The sequence below is a fragment of the Magnolia sinica genome, chromosome 6, assembly GCF_029962835.1.
Source record: "Magnolia sinica isolate HGM2019 chromosome 6, MsV1, whole genome shotgun sequence".
Classification (NCBI taxonomy): Eukaryota; Viridiplantae; Streptophyta; class Magnoliopsida; order Magnoliales; family Magnoliaceae; genus Magnolia; species Magnolia sinica.
Window position 1 is genome coordinate 85,695,486 of NC_080578.1, and position 18,733 is coordinate 85,714,218.

The following is an 18,733-nucleotide window of genomic DNA, read 5'->3' on the forward strand; positions in this document are numbered from 1 at the left end:
TAACACATGCAATGCTATTACGATCAACATCATCATCATTGTCATGCTGCTGCTGTTATTATTATTATTAATGTTGTTGTTGTCTCATCCATAAAGCTTCTATTGTTGCTACTTGCTACAAGAAAGATTCAGGTCAAAGGTTGTCCATAAATTACTCATATTATTTATTTTAATTATCATTCAGAACAAACTCTTTCCATTTATTTCCCAAAGGAAGGGAATTTTCAGGCTTTCCAAGTCAGTACAATAGGACTCCTGACAACATGATTATCACTCTCCCATATCACGTGTGCAGACTCCGTATCATCAGTTTCAGTGGCATTTCTCCTTCCCACCACCTTGTTCTTGAACATGATACTGTAACTTTGCTTCTCATATGCTTGCTTGAACATCAAGCTCCTTGGTTTCACCAATATCGCCACCTTATCTGGCCTTTGATTAATGACCCTAACGGTGTAATTCTCTGGCAGCTCCTCAACATTTGTCACTGTCCTTGTCAAGACATGGATGGTGCTGTTACCACTGAAAACCACTGAAAATGATGGGTAGTTCAGCTGCCCAGGACCTTTGTTGGATTTGGAACAAGAAATTGGTCCCCTGACAATACTCCGCAACTGTTTCTTGGTGTAATTCAGTGTGCACAAGAAATTCACGTAATCTGCGATGTCAGCATCATAAATCAACCCTGGACTTTCAGCCATTTGTGGGTTAACATGGCCAGAACCATAGTCAAGAGGGGTTGCTATTGACCAGTCTCTATTCACCAGGATAGGACGGAAATCATTGTCGAGTGCAGTGGAAGTAGTCATTAGAGCTGATCGGATTGCAGCCGGAGACCATGTGGGGTGAGCCTTGCGGAGCAGAGCAGCCACTCCAGCGATGTGGGGACATGACATAGATGTGCCAGAAATTATGTTGAATTTGACTCTCCTTGGGTCTTCTGTCACGAAAGTTGGTGCTTTGTCCGTGACCCATGCGGCTAGGATGTTGAATCCAGGTGCCAGGACATCAGGCTTTAGAAGTTCGGGAACGATGGCATTAGGGCCGGTTGAGGAGAAGTAGGCCACCATTGGAGCTCTATCTTTGCCCACTTCAGTAAGATCTGAAGATTTGAGACTTGCTATTGGATTTGTACTGTTCATATATGACATGATCTTTTGTCCTTCCTCATAACCCACTGTTAGTGCTGGCAATGTAAAAGCAGAAACGATTATACCTTCTCCTGGATACTGTCCATTCAGTGCGATCAGTCCCGCACCACCGGCATCTTGAACGAGAATTCCAGCATAAACATCAGCATCGTCGCATACTACGATCTTTCCCATGACATTGTCTGGAGTTATGTCAAAGTGTGAGCAGTAGTCAAGATAAGCAAGAGGGAACATGGTGCTGACGTCCACTTGCTCATTGTAGAGAGATTGACCTGCATAAAGCTCTCCATTCCCAAGCTGGACTTGTGCTGGAAAAGACCGGTCGAGTGACCCAGCTCCAACTGTTGTGATCCATGGTGCTGAATTTGTAACGGCTGATGGCCCTTCATTTCCAGCTGAGCACGTGACGAAGATGCCCTTCCTGACCCCCGCGAAGGCGCCAATGGCGATGGGGTCTTCATAGTATGGAATGGATCCCATTCCACCGATTGAAATTGATAAGACATGAACTCCATCTTCAATGGCCTTCTCCATTGCTGCAAGAACGTCAGAATCGACGCATGTTCTGAACCAACAGGCCTTGTATGCAGCAATCCTCGCCTTGGTCGCGATGCCTCGGGCAGTTCCATTGGCATATCCGAACATTTCCGCATTTGTAACCTCAGCGCCTGCAGCGGTTGAAGCAGTGTGAGTTCCATGCCCAAATCCATCTCGTGGCGACATGTATTCACCATCGTCTTCATGTATCGGGCCAAACATGGCTTCGAATCCAGCAGCGAAGAACCTAGCACCAATCAGCTTGTTGTTGCAATAGCTAGAGACGAATCGAGTTCCATTCTCACATTCTCCCTTCCACTCTGGGCCAACTGGTCCGAGCTCGTAGTCTATAAAACTGTCACTTTCCGGCCAAATTCCAGTATCAACAAGACCAATTATTACACCATCACCGAAGTTGGTCTCGGGCCATAGACCGGAATTCTTGCTCAACCCGAGGAAATCTGGACTCCTTGTGGTGTGAAGCTGCATCTTTCTGTCTTGGTAAACACCGATAACACCATGGATGTTCTCCACGTTTCGGGCTTCTTGAGCTGATAATTTCGCCGCGAAGCCATGGAGGACGACGTCATAGGTGTAGAGGATACTTGGAATGGAGTTGGATTCGACGACTGATTCTAGCATGGAAGTGTACCAGTTATCTTGGGTGGTGAACTGAGGGGGTCTGGTATAGTTGTCGGTGTGAATGATGTATGCCATCTTCGGTTCTGGTTCAGAAGGAGGGGTTGCAGTTGCAGAAGAAGAAAGTGGAGAGAGGAGGAGCAGAAGAAGGTAGAAGGTGAATAGACTGAAGGAGGAGGTGAAGGGCTTGAATGAGGCCATCATGTTTTTTTTTTTTTCCTGATACTTTGAGATTAGAGGACATAGGCTTGGGAGAGGATGGGTGCATTGGATGAAGAAAGGGAGCTCTTTTATAAGGAGAAAAAGTGCCAAAACTAATTTCGATAAATACTGGCTTTAGTTGAAGTGGGAAAATCAGTGTAAAATATAATTTCGTATCTTTTTTGTTTGTTTGGTTTTATAGTTAAAGTTAGCTGCTAAGACTAGAAAGATCAGTTTCATATTTCTTTCGCTGTTTCTGCTTGTCTGTTTGGCAGTTTCACATATCTTCATTTAAAAATTTACAAATGTTGTTCACATAACTTTCTCTTTGATGGAAGTACCCCTTTCACCATTTATATTTTCATGTGAAAGAAGTTAGTTACTGTAAGTTTTATAGTCAGACTGAGTTCAATTGAACCCTGTCAGTTAGGTGGATAATTGTTTTGTCAAAAAGATGCAATTACATCTGTCAGCTTGAACTTGCCTCTCCTACTCAAAATCAAACACTTTAACCACTATGCTAACAGCAAACTAGTTGTTAATCCTCTCTGTGTTTTATGATTTTAGATGAAGTAGATATTCTGCGAAATGGGCCAGAGCTGCTTTGAGTGGTTTGACGGGTTGTAGCAGTAGTTGGACCGAACCATCCATGAAGACAGGTTGAGGTACCGTCTGGTTTTTTATTTTCTTCTGGCATTTCAATGAGAGGTTTTGGCATTTTGGACTTTGCAAAGCTTGAGTTTATTCCAAACACTTGGTATACATTTATGGGGTTCAAACTACACATTCAATGGGTTCAATAGAGAATGAGCCAGAAGCAAAGGAGCATGCTGCGTAGATTATCTTAACCATTTCAATTGAGGTGTACTAGTGGACTTTAAAAGACATTATTTATGTTTAATTTGAAACAAGTTCATCGATTGAACAGTTAGGATTGTCCTATCAAGGCTAATTTTTTGGTTCGTAGATAATCAGTGGTGGAGCCCTATGGATGAGCAGTTCAGATCTCATCAACGTATGCTTTGTGTTATGGCATCTCTCTTACCTGAAATGTGGCATGTACCTCAAATGCGAACAGGGCAAATAGTGGGACCCACTAAAGATCAGTCATGTGCCTGAAACAAGATTGATTGGACAATTGGCCTCTGATCAATGGACATTTGTTCATTAAAGTTGGACCATTTACCACACATGCATGGAACATGTGTCAGATTGGGGCAATTTATCATGTGGCCCTGCTGTGTGTATGCCATGGCTTAAGATCAAGCTGGTCTTTTCATCAGGTGGTCCACATGTAAGAACTGGACAGTTCAGAATATAACAAATGGTCCACATTCAACTTGCACCTGTGGACCACCTGATTTACATAGAAGCCAGAATTTTTGCCAGAATACTCAGTGGGACCCAGCTGATGAACAGCCCGGATCTCCCCGAGTGTGCTCATGAGCAGATATGCAAGTAGCCATGGGAATTCTAGAATAAAAATATTAGAAACTAGAAAAGCATGATAGGGGAAAAGAAGTGAAGATAACATGGAAAATGGCTAGACTACCATGCTCATTGGTCACCATTTTCTAAATGGTGGGGACTAGTCCACAATACATTTACACCAATCACAATGAGACCGCCCAAATTGTGGGCCTCATTTTGGATAGCGCATATCCTGAAAATTGCTTGTGATAGAATCCACACACATGTATGCTGAATATGGGCAATTGACAATTGTCTTTTTTAATCTTCACAGGAAGTCCATCTTATCCAATGGTGAGATTTTCAACCCCTTGCCACATTGGCACATGTGCTGCCTGTGGGTTAGCAGAAAATTTTCTGTGTTTTAAAGTGTGGAGTTTGTTGGTGCATCATTGCCATCTTTCTGTAGGACCGTTGCATGGTGAAATTGGTTGAGTATATGCATGGCGGGCCATCAGTGATGCAGTCTCCTGAATGAACGATTCTGATCATTAAGGGTGGGCCTCATGCAGGACTGAGGCCATGTGTAACTACAAATTTGGTTCCTACCAGGTTTTCACCTTATGTCTTTTCCAAAAGGATGCACTTGTAATTTGCTTCTTCCAATGAAGGGAAGGCTTGCATTTGAAGTTTGAGAGTAAAGAGGTTGTGATCTCTTTTTCCTCACTCTTTATAGCTGGTTTCTCTAAATGGGAAAAGAAAGATATTACACTGACCACTGAAAATAAGCCATCTTCTACCCATCAGACCATTTGGATTGGTGTAATGCCAACTTCAAGAGGTGGGCCTTACACTGGATTGGCCATGGAAAGTCCTCTTTTTTCAAACCAATCCTAATTCCTAACAATTCAAGCAATTGGCAGAATATAAACCGTTGATTACTCTTATGATTTTAACTGCTGTATATCAAAAGGGTGGGATTGTTTGTAGCAAGTCATACTCTGCCCATCCCATATTCATGATAGGACCTTCCTCTTGAACGGTTCAGACCACCTACACATATTGCCCAACCATATATTATCAGATATGCTTATGGTGAACTGACACACAGTAATTAACTTCTCTAGTGTGGAGTATGGAACCACATGCTGTTACACTTTACATTATATGGCTGCTCTATAACTGCATGCAGTTTTATAACATTATAAAAATAGCATGCAGCACTTGCAATGCACATGGGAGAAGGAAAATTAAAACAAACAGAGTTTTTGGGTGATGTTGACTGGACTGTTTTTTGGGTCAGGTCATATGCATGCTGGGGTCTGCCATCTGAAATGATTGGATGTCTAACTGAAAAGAGCTGGATATTACCCTGATTAAAGAAGATTCAAGTTCACTTCTCTAAAATGAGAACTTATTTGACACTTCAGCAGACTATTACTCTGTATCGCATGCATGGTATGCATGTACAATGTACCTTAGTCTGAACCATTCAGATAGTGGCCCTAATGTGTGTGGAACATAATTAAGAATTATATCGAACGTATGATCTTAACTGTCAATTTTGTGGATCGTTAACGATAAAAAATGATGAAGGGTCCAAATTCAGCAAGCAAAAGTCCACTGATTTAAGAATAGGGATATTAAAAATCGTATGATTTGGGGATGTCTCCCACCTAAAGTGTGGGCCCAGTATTTGGATGATTTAATAAAGCTTCATGCATGCTGCATGTACTATGAACTCATCCACACTTCCACAACACATGTGGCATACATGTATGTTGATTGAGACTTTTTGACTCATGAGCCTCCTTGTGGATGGAGGATAGCCTGAAAATTACACCTATTGAATAGTCATAACCAATGATTTAGCCTATTGAATCTTGACTATGGACCATTTTCTTTTGCCCATCTACATGATGGCCGCCAATCAAATGGCTAGGATTGTTCGATTAGTATTACCGTTTCATTGGTTGCTGGATTTGAGGGCAACAGCTCTTGCCTCAAGGTGAGAACCCCTTCTGATGTTGCTCCACATTTTACCGTTGTGCTTCCATCTTTTGTGTGTGTGTGTGTGTGTGTGTGTGTGTGTGTGTGTGTGTGAGAGAGAGAGAGAGAGAGAGAGAGAGAGAGAGAGAGAGAGGGTCTCAAGTCGAATCGCTTGGGTGGGCGTGTGACATCTAACATGTCCAATAGGTTGGCCCCACATTGTGAAAAAAATAAGCCACATCCACTCATCAAGTGGTCTTTGTATTTTGCCATTTATTAATGGCTAATCATTGCTTCTTCTTCTTCTTATTTTTTTTCAGTTTGGTCCCCCTGAAATGTATATGGGGCTAATTTTTTGCACCAGGTGTTCCTCATGATGGGGCCTACATATTGGAAGGTTTAGTTGTCTTACCTACTTAATAGACTGCAAATTATCCGCCGGATGGACTGTAACTCGTGGTCCAACCAGTTGGACTCGAGACCCTCTCTCTCTCTCTCTCTCTCTCTCACTCACACACACACACACGCACGCACACACACACACCCCTCATTTTCAGTTATCGGCGATATCAATATTGTTTCCGTATCCCTGGCCAGTGAAACTTGTAGGATACCGATACTTTGCTGCGATCTTCTTCAAAAGGGGGGGAAAGGAAAAAAATAAAATTGATAATTGCTTTCGTTTTTTACCTCTGCCCAATTGCAAATGCTGAAAGCATTGAACAAAACCCGGGTTTGTTTGTTTTGTTTTTGTTTTTGTTTTTGTTTTTGTTTTTGTTTTTTGTTTTTTGTTTTTTTTTTTGTTTTTTGTTTTTTTATTTTTTTGTTTTTTTTATTTTTTTATTTTTATTTTAAGATAGAAAGCGGAATCTTATGTTTAGATTACTTTTGTTGGATTTATAGTTAAATCTCTCTGACATATAATTCTCCTCAGGTTTTTTTTTTTCTCATTCCTGTTTTGGGTATATCTAAAAAGCCCCTTATATAAATGTTTTTCTGTTAAAAGTAATTAATGGCAACATGGTGTGTTTTTCTGATGCCCTTTTACAGGTTTTATTATTTGACATTGTCATCTACCTAAAGGCATTTAGAGAAGGACGCGTGGGTTGCTGTTGGATGGAGAAGTGTTCTTCCTGCTGCTAAACACGTCTAACCTTAGTAGATCTATGGGTATGTCAGGAAATCCGCATTATCATACTTTATGCCCAGTTACTTCATGAATTCTCCTTCCTACACATATCTTGATGTTTGCATTACTGATGTTATTGATATAGCTGAAGCTTGTTTGCACTGATTGCTTTTGCGGTTCTCAGGCCCTGGCATCATAGATTTATGTACTGATTTTGACCAATTTGAATGGAAAACAGAATTTAATGTCCTATAAACAATGGGAGTCACTTCATCTATTATGCTCAGATGATCAGATTACTCCACTTTCTAAACAGTAAAATGCTTTAAAGTTCATTGCAGTTTCTGCTAGACATTCTGAGAAGGCTGTTTTATTCTCACAACTGTGTTTTTTAAGATCATCGTATTCTTGAAATGAGTTTTGTCATTGTGCACAATCCTAGGCAATTAGGACACTAGATTTCTTGCTACAGCTTGGGAGATCAGGTCAGGTTTAGCGTGCAGTGCATGTACGTCATCGACATAATGGCATCAAGAACGTTGATTTCTTTATTATCAATTGACATTGATGATACAAATCCAAGTTTGTTTTCATTTGAAAGATTGAAAGCTGAAACCCAATCTTGTTCTAATGATTGTATCCAAGATCAGGGAGACATTCAGATAGATATTCTCCTATGCCTTGGGCTCTCTGGGAGAAAGTTGTGTTAATGATCTGCCGGATGTATTGGTTTGATTTTAAGTGGATAGAATAATTGCCTGAACTGTTGGATAATAAATGATTGAACGAAATAAAACGACTTCTGCTGTTATATTCCCTTGTGTGCTTGTATCTAACGACGTGTTGACATTGAAAGATGGGTAATTTACCATATAGTTGCAGCTGACAATTCCAGTGTTCAAAATATTGATACGATCGGCCGATATTATCGGTATCACAGTCCAGCGACACGATACCCTTCGAAAGAGACCAAGAAAGTAAAAAAAAAAAATTACGTGGATGGCATCATTATCCGAAAAAATCAGGAAAAAAAAAAAACAGAGAAACTTTCAACAGGTGGATTTCAGTCCTTGTACAAGAGATCGCCATCATCGGAAGCTTCCATTTGGTGGGCCATTCGAATCGAAGCTTCGTTCGTTGGTTAGTGCATCTCCGATTTGGGAGAGAAATCCATCAAAATCCGAAGAAATCCGAGTATTTGGGCGAAATCCGGGGAAATCCTCATCGAAATTTGGAGAATCTTCGCCGAAATCCGAAGATTTGGGAGAGATTTTAGGGTTCCAGCCCTCTGGAACCCTCTCTGCTTCGAAAAAAAGGGCGTCTGAGCCCTTTTTTTGGAATAGAGTGTCAAACAACCATTTATTCTAAAAGCTTAAGCTGTCAGAGTGTGGTGTATCAATGTATATCAAAGGATTTTATCAATTCAATACCCCTTCTGAGTGTGGTGTATCAATGTATATCAAAGGATTTTATCAATCCAGTACCCCCCCGCACGTGCGGGGTGGGAACTCCGCATGGGAACATACTGACAAGGGTGGAGGGACACTCACACCATAAACAGGTTGGGTTTGATTTCCTGGTACCTGGGCCGGACCTGATTTTCTTGACGTCCTGTGGGAGAATAATATATTGCCGAGGCATATTTACTGTTCTCGGGATTCGAACATAGGCCCTTCCGCTTTGATACCATGTCAAACAACCATTTACTCTAAAAGCTTAAGCTGTCAGAGTGTGGTGTATCAATGTATATCAAGGGATTTTATCACTAGCAGTAGAAAACTCACATGTATCAACATAATGATAGTTGATGAGGACATCGTGCACACGCACGCCCGCACACCACCACCCCTACGCACGTACGCACGCACGCAAAAGGAGGACCCCACCATCGATCTGGCTCGATGACGACGTCCAGGGAGGGCCTCATAGCTAGAAGACAAGTTTTGGTTCAGAAAAGTGGCCCGATAGTCAAGAAAAGCCCACCATGGGATCTCATGATCGTGGCTCACTCGTCGGATTGGTTTTATATTTTAGGTTTTGCTTATTGTTATTATTTAGAACATTGTGAACGCTTTAGATTTTCATGCGGGATCATATTTTGACTCAGGTTTTTATCCTCTTTTATCCTCTCATAGCCATTTTTCATGAATCCTAACCCTAGATTACATGATCCCTAATTGATTTGTCCATTTTTATCACCTTAGGGTTCCTTGAATTGAAATTAGGGAATCCCTTGGATTAGGGACTGATTTTTATGCATGAGTAGTTGATTTTATTTTCCTTTGACATTGTTTGGTTTATAATTTTATTGGTCCAGTCCTAGCCTGTGTCGGCTTGGACCCGCATAGATTCCCCTTTAATTGAATGTTTGGATTTTCATGTGGGATGTGGAATTTGTGTGATTGTTTCTGAATTGGTGTGATCTAAGCCTGCAATCTTGCATATCATATTTAATTTTCCATGTCCTGCATCAAATTTGGTATCAGAGCCTAGGGTTCTTATAGGGGAATTCACCACATATTTAGGGTTTAGTTTGTTTGAGTCCTTCATGCATTCAGTCCATCATATATAGCTGAATTTTAGTAACAGTGTGTAGTCTCCTTCATATAGAGTCTCGTAGGGTCATTTAGTTTTTAGACGCATATAGTTGTCATAGCAGGTCCTTAGGTTGAGCAAGTCAGTGTATGCCCACACGTACGGGTCGCGGCTTCGGTTTGCACCCCACACTAAACATGGAGCAACTACAAGAAACAGTGGCCAAGTTAGCCCAGCAAGTTGAGTCCTTGAATAAGCATTTGGAACAACACATAGATAAACGTCTCGAAGAAATAGAGGCCTCCTTCAGGGCAAACCCCACCACTGGGGAGGATGCCCAATCTCAGGCAGTTGGTCGGGATGTTAGACCAAGGAATGGAGGCGGCCAAGGAGCTGGTCATGGGCGCGTACCTGTGCACCCACCCCGTGAGGGACATCATGATCAATATGACCCAGATGCACAACTCCTCAAGGGAGTTAGGGTAGATGCTCCTACTTTTGATGGCCACTTAGACCCTAAAGCTTTTTTAGATTAGTTGGCGAATATAGACCACTATTTTGAGTGGTATGATATGTCGGATGCTCGACGAGTCCGATTCGCCAAGATGAAGCTTATGGGTCAAGCAAAGAGGTTTTGGGCGACGGTTGAGCGAAAAAAAGAAAGAGCGAGGGAACTTCCAATAGTCCATTGGGGAGAAATGAAAGAAACGTTGAAAGAGAAGTACCTCCCTTTCTCTTATCGCATGCGGTTGATTGAGGAGTGGCAGTCTCTTCGACAGGGTTCCATGAGTGTTGCTGACTATATTGAGAAATTCGAAGAGTACTCGACCCGCTGTGAGGTTGATGAGGACCCCGTACTCACCCTTGCTCGTTTTAAAATGGGCCTCCGTCCTGACATTAGGAGAGAATTGCTCGCCAAAGACAGACACTATCGAACAGTTGTACCAACTAGTGTTAGATGTCGAGCAATACCTTAAAGCATCTGTGGGAAGGCGGTTTGACTTTCGCGAATCTGGTACTAAGGCCAACCCCTCTGGGGCTAGACCTAACACGGGATTCCAAAACAAACCTTCCCCTAATGTTCAGCCCAGACCTAAGGATGATAAGGGTAAAGAGATTGTCGGGTCTAGTTCACGTGGAAGTGGGGCCACTAGGTGTTTTAGGTGTCAGGGGTTTGGTCACTTTGCTCACCAGTGCGGCACGAGAGAGGGCACCAAAGTACTCCTTATTGATGGGCAAGTAGAAGTAGTGCCCCCAGAGAGTGATAGTGAGGAGGAGGAATATGAGCCAATCGGAACCCCTAGTGATGAGGAAGAGGGAGCACAAGAGTCTTTGACCCTCGCAATTATGCGTTGTGCCCTAGCTCAAGCCAAGAACACTGATGACTGGCGCCGCAACACGATCTTCTACACTTATGCAAAATGTGGGGAAAAGAGCTGTAAGATGATTGTGGATAGTGGTAGTTGTGCCAACGTGGCATCCACTAGCACTGTGAGTCGTTTGGACTTGAAGCTGGAAGCCCATCCTCAGCCCTATAGAGTCTCTTGGGTTGATGAAACGTTCATTCCAGTCTCGCACCATTGTCTTGTTCCTATTCAATTTAAATCATATAAAGACACACTTTGGTGTGATGTTGTTCCCATGGATGTTGGCCCATATCATTTTGGGTAGACTGGGTCTATGACAGGGATGTAACCATATTTGGTCATTCGAATGTGTGTACATTCTGGTTCGAGGGCAAGAAGGTCAAGCTAAATCCTACCAGCCAAGAACACGACTGGAAAGGAGTCCACCACACAAAGTGGTGTGAGCGGCTCAAAAGAATTGAAGGAATCGAAGTCCAAGTCCAAACCACTCCATATTCTAAATACCAAAGACTTTGAGCGAGAAACGGAGGCGGACTCAATAGTATACGCCCTTATAGCTAGGGAGAATGTACCAGAGGCTAACGTCGAGTTACCCACTGAGACCATTCAGGTAATGCATGAGTTTCGCGATGTCTTTCCTGATGATCTACCGAATGAGCTTCCCCCTTTAAGGGATATACAGCATGACATTGATTTAATCCCTAGGGCGACTCTACCAAACCTCCCGCATTACAAAATGAACCCAAAGGAACACACTGAATTGAAGAGGCAGATTGATGAACTCCTAGAGAAGGGTTTAATTCAAGAGAGCATGAGCCCGTGTGCCATACCCGCCCTTCTTACACCTAAGAAGGATGGCACACGAAGGATGTATGTTGATAGTAGGGCCATCAACAAAATTACAATCACGTATCAGTTTCCCATACCACGTCTTGATGACATGTTGGATATGATGGCCAATGCTACTATCTTCTTGAAAATTGACCTCAAAAGTGGTTATCACCAAATCCGTGTATGCCCTGGTGATGAGTGGAAGACAACTTTCAAGACAAAAGATGGGCTATATGAGTAGCTAGTTATGCCTTTTAGGTTAACTAACGCCCCAAGTACTTCCATGCGTGTGATGACCCAAGTGTTAAGGCCCTTCATGGGGAAGTTCTTGATCGTATACTTTGATGATATCTTGATTTATAGCATGACCAAGGAATAACACTTCAACCATTTGAGGCAGGTTCGTGAGATCCTTAGAGCCGAGAAATTGTACGCCAACCTAAAGAAGTGTGAGTTTTTGTCTAGTAGTGTTATTTTCTTAGGTTTTCTTGTGTCAGCTGAGAGCGTATCGGCGGATCCCGAGAAAGTCAAGGCCATCGTCAATTGGCCCGAACCCCGCAATATTCATGAGGTGCGCAGCTTTCACGGCCTAGCCACCTTTTATAGGCGGTTCATTTGAGGTTTCAATTACATTATGGCTCCCATCATGGATTGCATAAAAAAAGGAGAATTTCAATGGATAAAGGCAGCCTCGAAGGCCTTCAAAGAGATAAATGTCAAGATGACCGAAACTCCAGTTATGCGACTTCCGGATTTTTTAAAAGCTTTTGAAGTTGCACGTGACGCGTCAGGAGTCGGCATAAGAGTACTTAGTCAAAAAGGACACCATGTCGCCTTTTTTGGTGAAAAACCGAATGAGGCGAAGCAAAAATATTCCATTTATGACAGAATTCTATACGGTAGTGCAATCATTACACCATTGACGTCATTACCTATTGCCGCAAGAATTCGTCTTGTTCTCAGATCACGAGGCCTTAAAATACTTGAACTCTCAAAAGAAATTAAGCCCCAGGCACGCTAAGTGGGTTCAATTCCTTCAAGAGTACACTTTTGTGCTTAAGCACAAGGCCGGTGTAGAGAATAAGCCTGCCGACGCGTTGAGTCATCGAGTCGCATTACTCAACTCCATGAACGTTGAAGTTACAGGCCTTGAGCGCATAAAAAAAGAGTATTCTAAGTGTCCAGATTTTGGAGTTGTATATACGTCTTTATTAGAGAGTCTATCAGGAGCTAATAGTGAGTATTTGATTTTGGACGGATATTTGTTTAGGAGTGACCGCTTGTGCATACCACGCACCTCCCTTCGCGATTTTCTTGTCTGGGAGTTATATTTAGGGGGGGTTGCAGGTCATTTCGGTGGTGGCAAGACTATTGCCCTAGTGGAGGATAGATTTCATTGGCCAAGCCTTAAGCGGGACGTGGCCAAAATTATAAGGCAATGTCGTACTTGTCAACTGGCAAAGCAAAGGAAACAGAATACAGGATTATATACACCTTTGCCAGTCCCATTCATCCCTTGGCAGGACATCAGTATGGACTTCGTGCTTGGACTTCCCAAGACTATTCGAAAGCATGACTCCATATTCGTTGTCGTGGACCGTTTCTCTAAAATGGCTCACTTCATTCCTTGTTCTAAGACCTCCGACGCCTCTCATGTTGCCAAGCTATTCTTTAGTGAGGTTGTCAAACTGCATGGGTTACCAAAAACCATAGTGTCTGACCGTGACGTGAGATTTATGAGTTACTTTTGGAAGACACTATGGCACATGATGAATACTAGGCTCCAGTTTTCTTCTGCTTACCACCCAGACCGATAGCCAGACTGAGGTGGTTAATAGGAGCCTAGGGAGTTTACTTCGATGTTTAGTGGGGAAGCATACCAGGACATGGGACGCCGTACTACCCATAGCCGAGTTTGCATACAATAGTTCTGTCAATAGGTCCACAGGTCTAAGTCCTTTTGAAGTCGTTACTGGTTATAAGCCTAGGAAACCTATTGATCTTATCCCCATGTCATTGTCTCATAGGCCATCAGAGTCTGCAGAGTCTTTTGCGCATCACATACATTCATTGCATCAAGAAATCAGGCGAAAGATCACTACTAGTAATGAGCATTACAAATTTTCTGCAGACCTACATAGACGTTTCAAAGAGTTCAATATTGGGGACTCTGTGATGGTCCGTATCAAGCCCGAGCGGTACCTTCCAGGGGCCATTCGTAAGTTACACGCGCGTAGCGCTGGGCCCTTCAAAATTATAAAGCGAAACGGTCTCAATGCGTATGAGGTAGATCTTCCACCTTCCATGGGAATTAGTTCCACATTCAATGTGGAGGATCTAGTTGCTTTTCAGGGACCCACTGATACTTTGTCCGGCCCTTCGCCCACCCATCCTGATGTCCCAACCTTACCCTTTGATCCATGGCCTCTTCCTGACCTTTCATCCCAGCCTCTGCCTCCCATACCTAGCCTTCACACACCCAGAGAGGAAATAGAGGATATCCTGGACCATGAGATAATTTTCACGTCGGATGGCGGGTTTGAAATACCTAGTTAAATGGAAGTCACGCCCAACTTCGGACACAGCACGTGGCTCACCGAGGAGGAGCTTCGGAGACTTGATCCAGACATCGAGCGGTTTAGGAGTTTTTTTTCGCCGATGGCGAAATCTTCGCAGAGGCGAGGAGAGTTGATGAGGACATCGTGCACACCCACGGCCGCACACCACCACCCCTACGCCCGAACGTACGAAGGAGGACCCCACCATCGATCCGGCTCGATGATGACGTCCGAGGAGGGCCTCCTAGTTAAGACAAGTTTTGGTTTAGAAAAGTGGCCCGATAGTCAAGAAAAGCCTACCATGGGATCTCATGATCGTGGCGCACTTGTCGGATTGGTTTTATATTTTAGGTTTTGTTTACTATTATTATTTTGAACATCGTGAACACTTTAGATTTTCTTGTTTGGTTTTTATTTTAGTTTACTTCATCGCCAAGTAATAGGTGTCGCACATGGTGCGAGTTTTTGGGTATAGGGTTCTCCCTATAAATAGGCACCCCTTGTAGTTCTTTTCATTCATTGAAGTTAATAAAAAATTCTTGATTTATTTTTCTACTTTCTTCGTGAGTTGTGGAAGAATTCAAAAGTGGGTGGGAAGCCCTCTCTTTTCGAAGGGCTAACTACCTGGTGCGAAGCCACATCGATCCCAATTCACCCCCATCTTCCATCATCTTTTTTTCCATCTTCCCCCCACCATCCGTACTTCAAATTTGTCCTTTTGTTGCAACAGATTTCTTCATTACAGCAGGTTTCCAGATTTCGGCCCGTAGGCGAGCTGAAACTTCGGCGGAGCACCACGCACAAACCGTACATCGGATCGAGCTGAGATTTGGGGGTTTTGGAGTCCATCCTTGGCCGACCAGGGCCAAGGTGGTATTTTTCTCAATAGTGGGCCCCACACACGTGCGGCCGGGATCACACGCACGTTCGTCTGGGCCATTGTTGTTGTCCACACGCGGGATCACCTTAGGGTTCCTTGAATTGAAATTAGGGAATCCCTTGGATTAGGGACTGATTTTTATGCATGAGTAGTTGATTTTATTTCCCTTTGACATTGTTTGGTTTATAATTTTATTGGTCCAGTCCTAGCTTGTGTTGGCTTGGACCCGCATAGATTCCCCTTTAATTGAATGTTTGGATTTTCATGTGGGATGTGGAATTTGGGTGATTGTTTCTAAATTGGTGTGATCTAAGCCTGCAATCTTGCATATCATATTTAATTTTCCATGTCCTGCATCATAGGTGTGTTGACGTCACCAAGTTCCGTGGCTCCCATCATGAGGTATGTGTTATATCCAAACCGTTTGTCCATTTGGCGAGCTCGTCATAAGGCTTGAGCCAAAAAATACGACAGATCCAAAGATCAAGTGGACCACACTGCAAACAGTAGTGGGAGATTGAACGTCTACCATTGAAGCCCTTTTGGGGGTTACAAAAGTTTTGGATCGATATGATATTTGCTTTTCCTCCTCATCTAGATCTGTGTGACCTAATGAATGGATTGGATGAAAAATAAACGTTATGGTGGGCCCTACGAATGTTTTAACAGTGAGAATCAGTCCCCCACTGCTATTTGTGGTGTGGTCCACTTGAGCTTTGGATATGCTTCGTTTTTGGGCTCATGATCTAAAATGATCTCTCCCAATGCATGAACGGTATAGATATAAAAAATACATTATTGTGGGGCCCATTTAACTTTGAACCATTCATACAACTCGAGCTGGAGGAGCGTCTACGCCCGTCTTTGCAGTGTGGTGGGAAGCGGATGACATAGTGACTAGTGTACTAGGTAAACTCTGTGGGGCCCACTATAATTCATGTATTTTATCCACTCCGTCCTTCCATTTTACCATATAATTTTATGATTTTAGCCCAAAAAATGAAGCATATCCAAAGCTCAAGTGGACCACACCACAGAAAACATTGCGAATTGAACGTCTACCGTTAAAAAATCCTTGGGGGCCAAAGAAGTTTTGAATCAAGTTGATATTTGTTCCTTTCCTTCATCCATGTCTTTGTGATCTTATGAACAGGTTGGATGAAAAATAAACATCACTGTAGGCCCTAGGAAGGTTTCAACGGTGGAAATCATTATTCCTGTTGTTTCCTGCGGTATGGTCCATTTAAGCTTTGGATATGTTTCAAATTTGGGCTCAACCCCTAAAATGAGTTGCAAAACGGATGGCTAGTGTGGATAAACCATGTACATTCACGATGGGCCCAACAAAGTTTACTTAGTACTATAATAGCGCATTTGAGTGGATTAGGTGAGACCTCGGCCTCACCCAAGACCGTACATCCCCTACTGTGGGGCCCAACTTGACATGTGTATTCTGTATCCACTCTATCCATCCATTTTTTTCAAATCATTTTACAGCATGATCCCAATAATTAAGAAGATCCAATTATCAGGTGGACTATACTCAAGGAGACTGTGGTAGTTGAACATGGTACCATTAAAAACTTCTTAGGGTGCACCTTAATTTTCCCTATATTTTATTAGGCATCAAATCTGCTGATAACTTCACATAAGTTTGAATGAAAAGAAAAAACAATTATCAGATTGATCCAAAACTTTTGTGGCCCACTAATGGTCAATCATCATTGTTTCCTATGATATGGTCTCCCTGATTATTGGATCTGCTTAATTTTTTGCATAATGTCCTAAAATGATATGGAAAAACAGATGGACGGGGTGGATACTGGATATAGTTGTCTTAGTTCAATCGGACAACGCATAGCTTAGGACCCTATACAAAGGAAACCTATTATGTGCCCTTCTTTTTTGAGATTTTATGATTTAAAAGTGTGTATTGAGGTCTTTTTTAATAATCCCTGAAGTTTCATTGAAAAATTCAACTATTTCACCAATGTTTCCCCATGTTTCCCAAAAAGTGCGATAAATTACGTGATACAAACGATATATCCCATGCGATAACCGATACGTATCTGTATCCCAAGGGTGCGATACATTGCACGATACCGATATTTCGAACACTGGGCAATTCAAACTATATCAGCCTCCATTTTTTTGCGCTGCTCAGGACGTGGGACCCACATACAAAGTTTTAAATATTGATGATATTGGCCGATATATCCCACGATATATCTTGTATCCCACCTGTACGATACGAAACGCAAAGGTAGTGCCGATATATCCTACATGTTCGATCTGGTGAGCATTTTCAATTTCCAATCCTTTTTTTAAAAAAAAATTTATGTTAAATTAGTGTTAAATGGTTACAAATCCGTTGATTCTTCATGTTTTGCTTGAAAAATTATAGAGTTGGAGCTTTAATTTCAATATCCATTGGTTCTTCATGTTCTTCATGTTTTTTTCAAAAATTTCCTTCAACAGTTATCAATTGAAACTAATTTTGAAGTATTTAGGACTATTTGATGAAATGATCATTACAAACACTCTAATTTCAAAATTTGAGTGTAGGTAGTTAGATTTGGGGAAAATTAGGGAAAAATCAAAATTTCCCTAATTTCTCTCAAATTGCTTGCAATGTTGCACTCTAATGATGAAATCAAGCATGTATGAGGGCTGATCTACTGATTTATTAAGTCCTTGCCAATTTTCATAAAATAAAAATCATTTTTTAATTAAAAATTAATTAAAAAATTATTAAATATATTTCTTTTCGAAATTCCCTTCAACCAACTGCCAATTGAGATTGATTTCGAAGTATTTAGGAGTGTTTGATGAAATGATCATCACATACACTTTAAATGTTATGCATTCAATTTGAATATAATTGCATTAGTTTAGTCAGACAACGCATAGCTTTGGACCCGATACAAAGGAAACCTATTATGTGCACTTCTTTTTTGAGATGTTATAATTTAAAAGTGTGTATTGAGGCCTTTTTTAACAATCCTTGAAGTTTCATTGAAAAATTCGACCATTTTCCCAATGTTTCTCCATGTTTCCCAAAAAGTGTGATAGATTATCCGATATTAACGATATATCCCGTGCGATAAACAATACGTATCTATATCCGAAGGATGCGATGCGTAACGCGATACCAATATTTTGAACACTGCCCACATGCAACTAAGTTCAAGTGCATCATGTGGAGCGCCCGCAGTATGAGGTGCCTCTGTTTTGTTTATTTGGTCAGATGAGTATGATCATATCCTTTATCACATGCATGATATCATCGTGCATGCATTGCTATTACTTTCATCATTTATGCCATCATCGTCATTGTTAATGTTATTGTTGTTGTTGTTGTTATCAACCTTCTATGGTTACTACTACAAAACATTAAGAGCAAAGGTCGTCTATAAATTACTTATATTTAATTTATTTGAATATATCAAACTCCTCCCACACATGCATCAAAGTACATTAAATCAAAACCTATATCTAATTACACA

General features: G+C 41.8%; 1 protein-coding gene and 1 long non-coding RNA gene across 2 annotated transcripts in view; one reads left to right on the plus strand and one right to left on the minus strand.

Moving 5' to 3' along the window:
• Positions 1-224: 224 nt before the first annotated feature.
• Positions 225-2,528, minus strand: LOC131249681 (subtilisin-like protease SBT1.8). Its single transcript, XM_058250459.1, has one exon. It carries the CDS (start codon positions 2,526-2,528, stop codon positions 225-227), a length of 2,304 nt encoding a protein of 767 aa, XP_058106442.1.
• Positions 2,529-6,464: 3,936 nt separating this feature from the next.
• The window catches only part of LOC131248986 (uncharacterized), a 31,113-nt gene continuing 18,844 nt past the window's right edge, over positions 6,465-18,733 (plus strand). Inside the window, exons 1-2 of the long non-coding RNA XR_009172567.1 lie at positions 6,465-6,660; positions 6,978-7,097. This is a non-coding gene — a long non-coding RNA (uncharacterized LOC131248986). The remainder of the gene's footprint in view (positions 6,661-6,977; positions 7,098-18,733) is intronic.

What these genes read in the sequence shown, in the direction of transcription:
- LOC131249681 (XM_058250459.1), bottom strand. Translation starts at nt 2,528, where the DNA reads ATGGCCTCATTCAAGCCCTTCACCTCCTCCTTCAGTCTATTCACCTTC.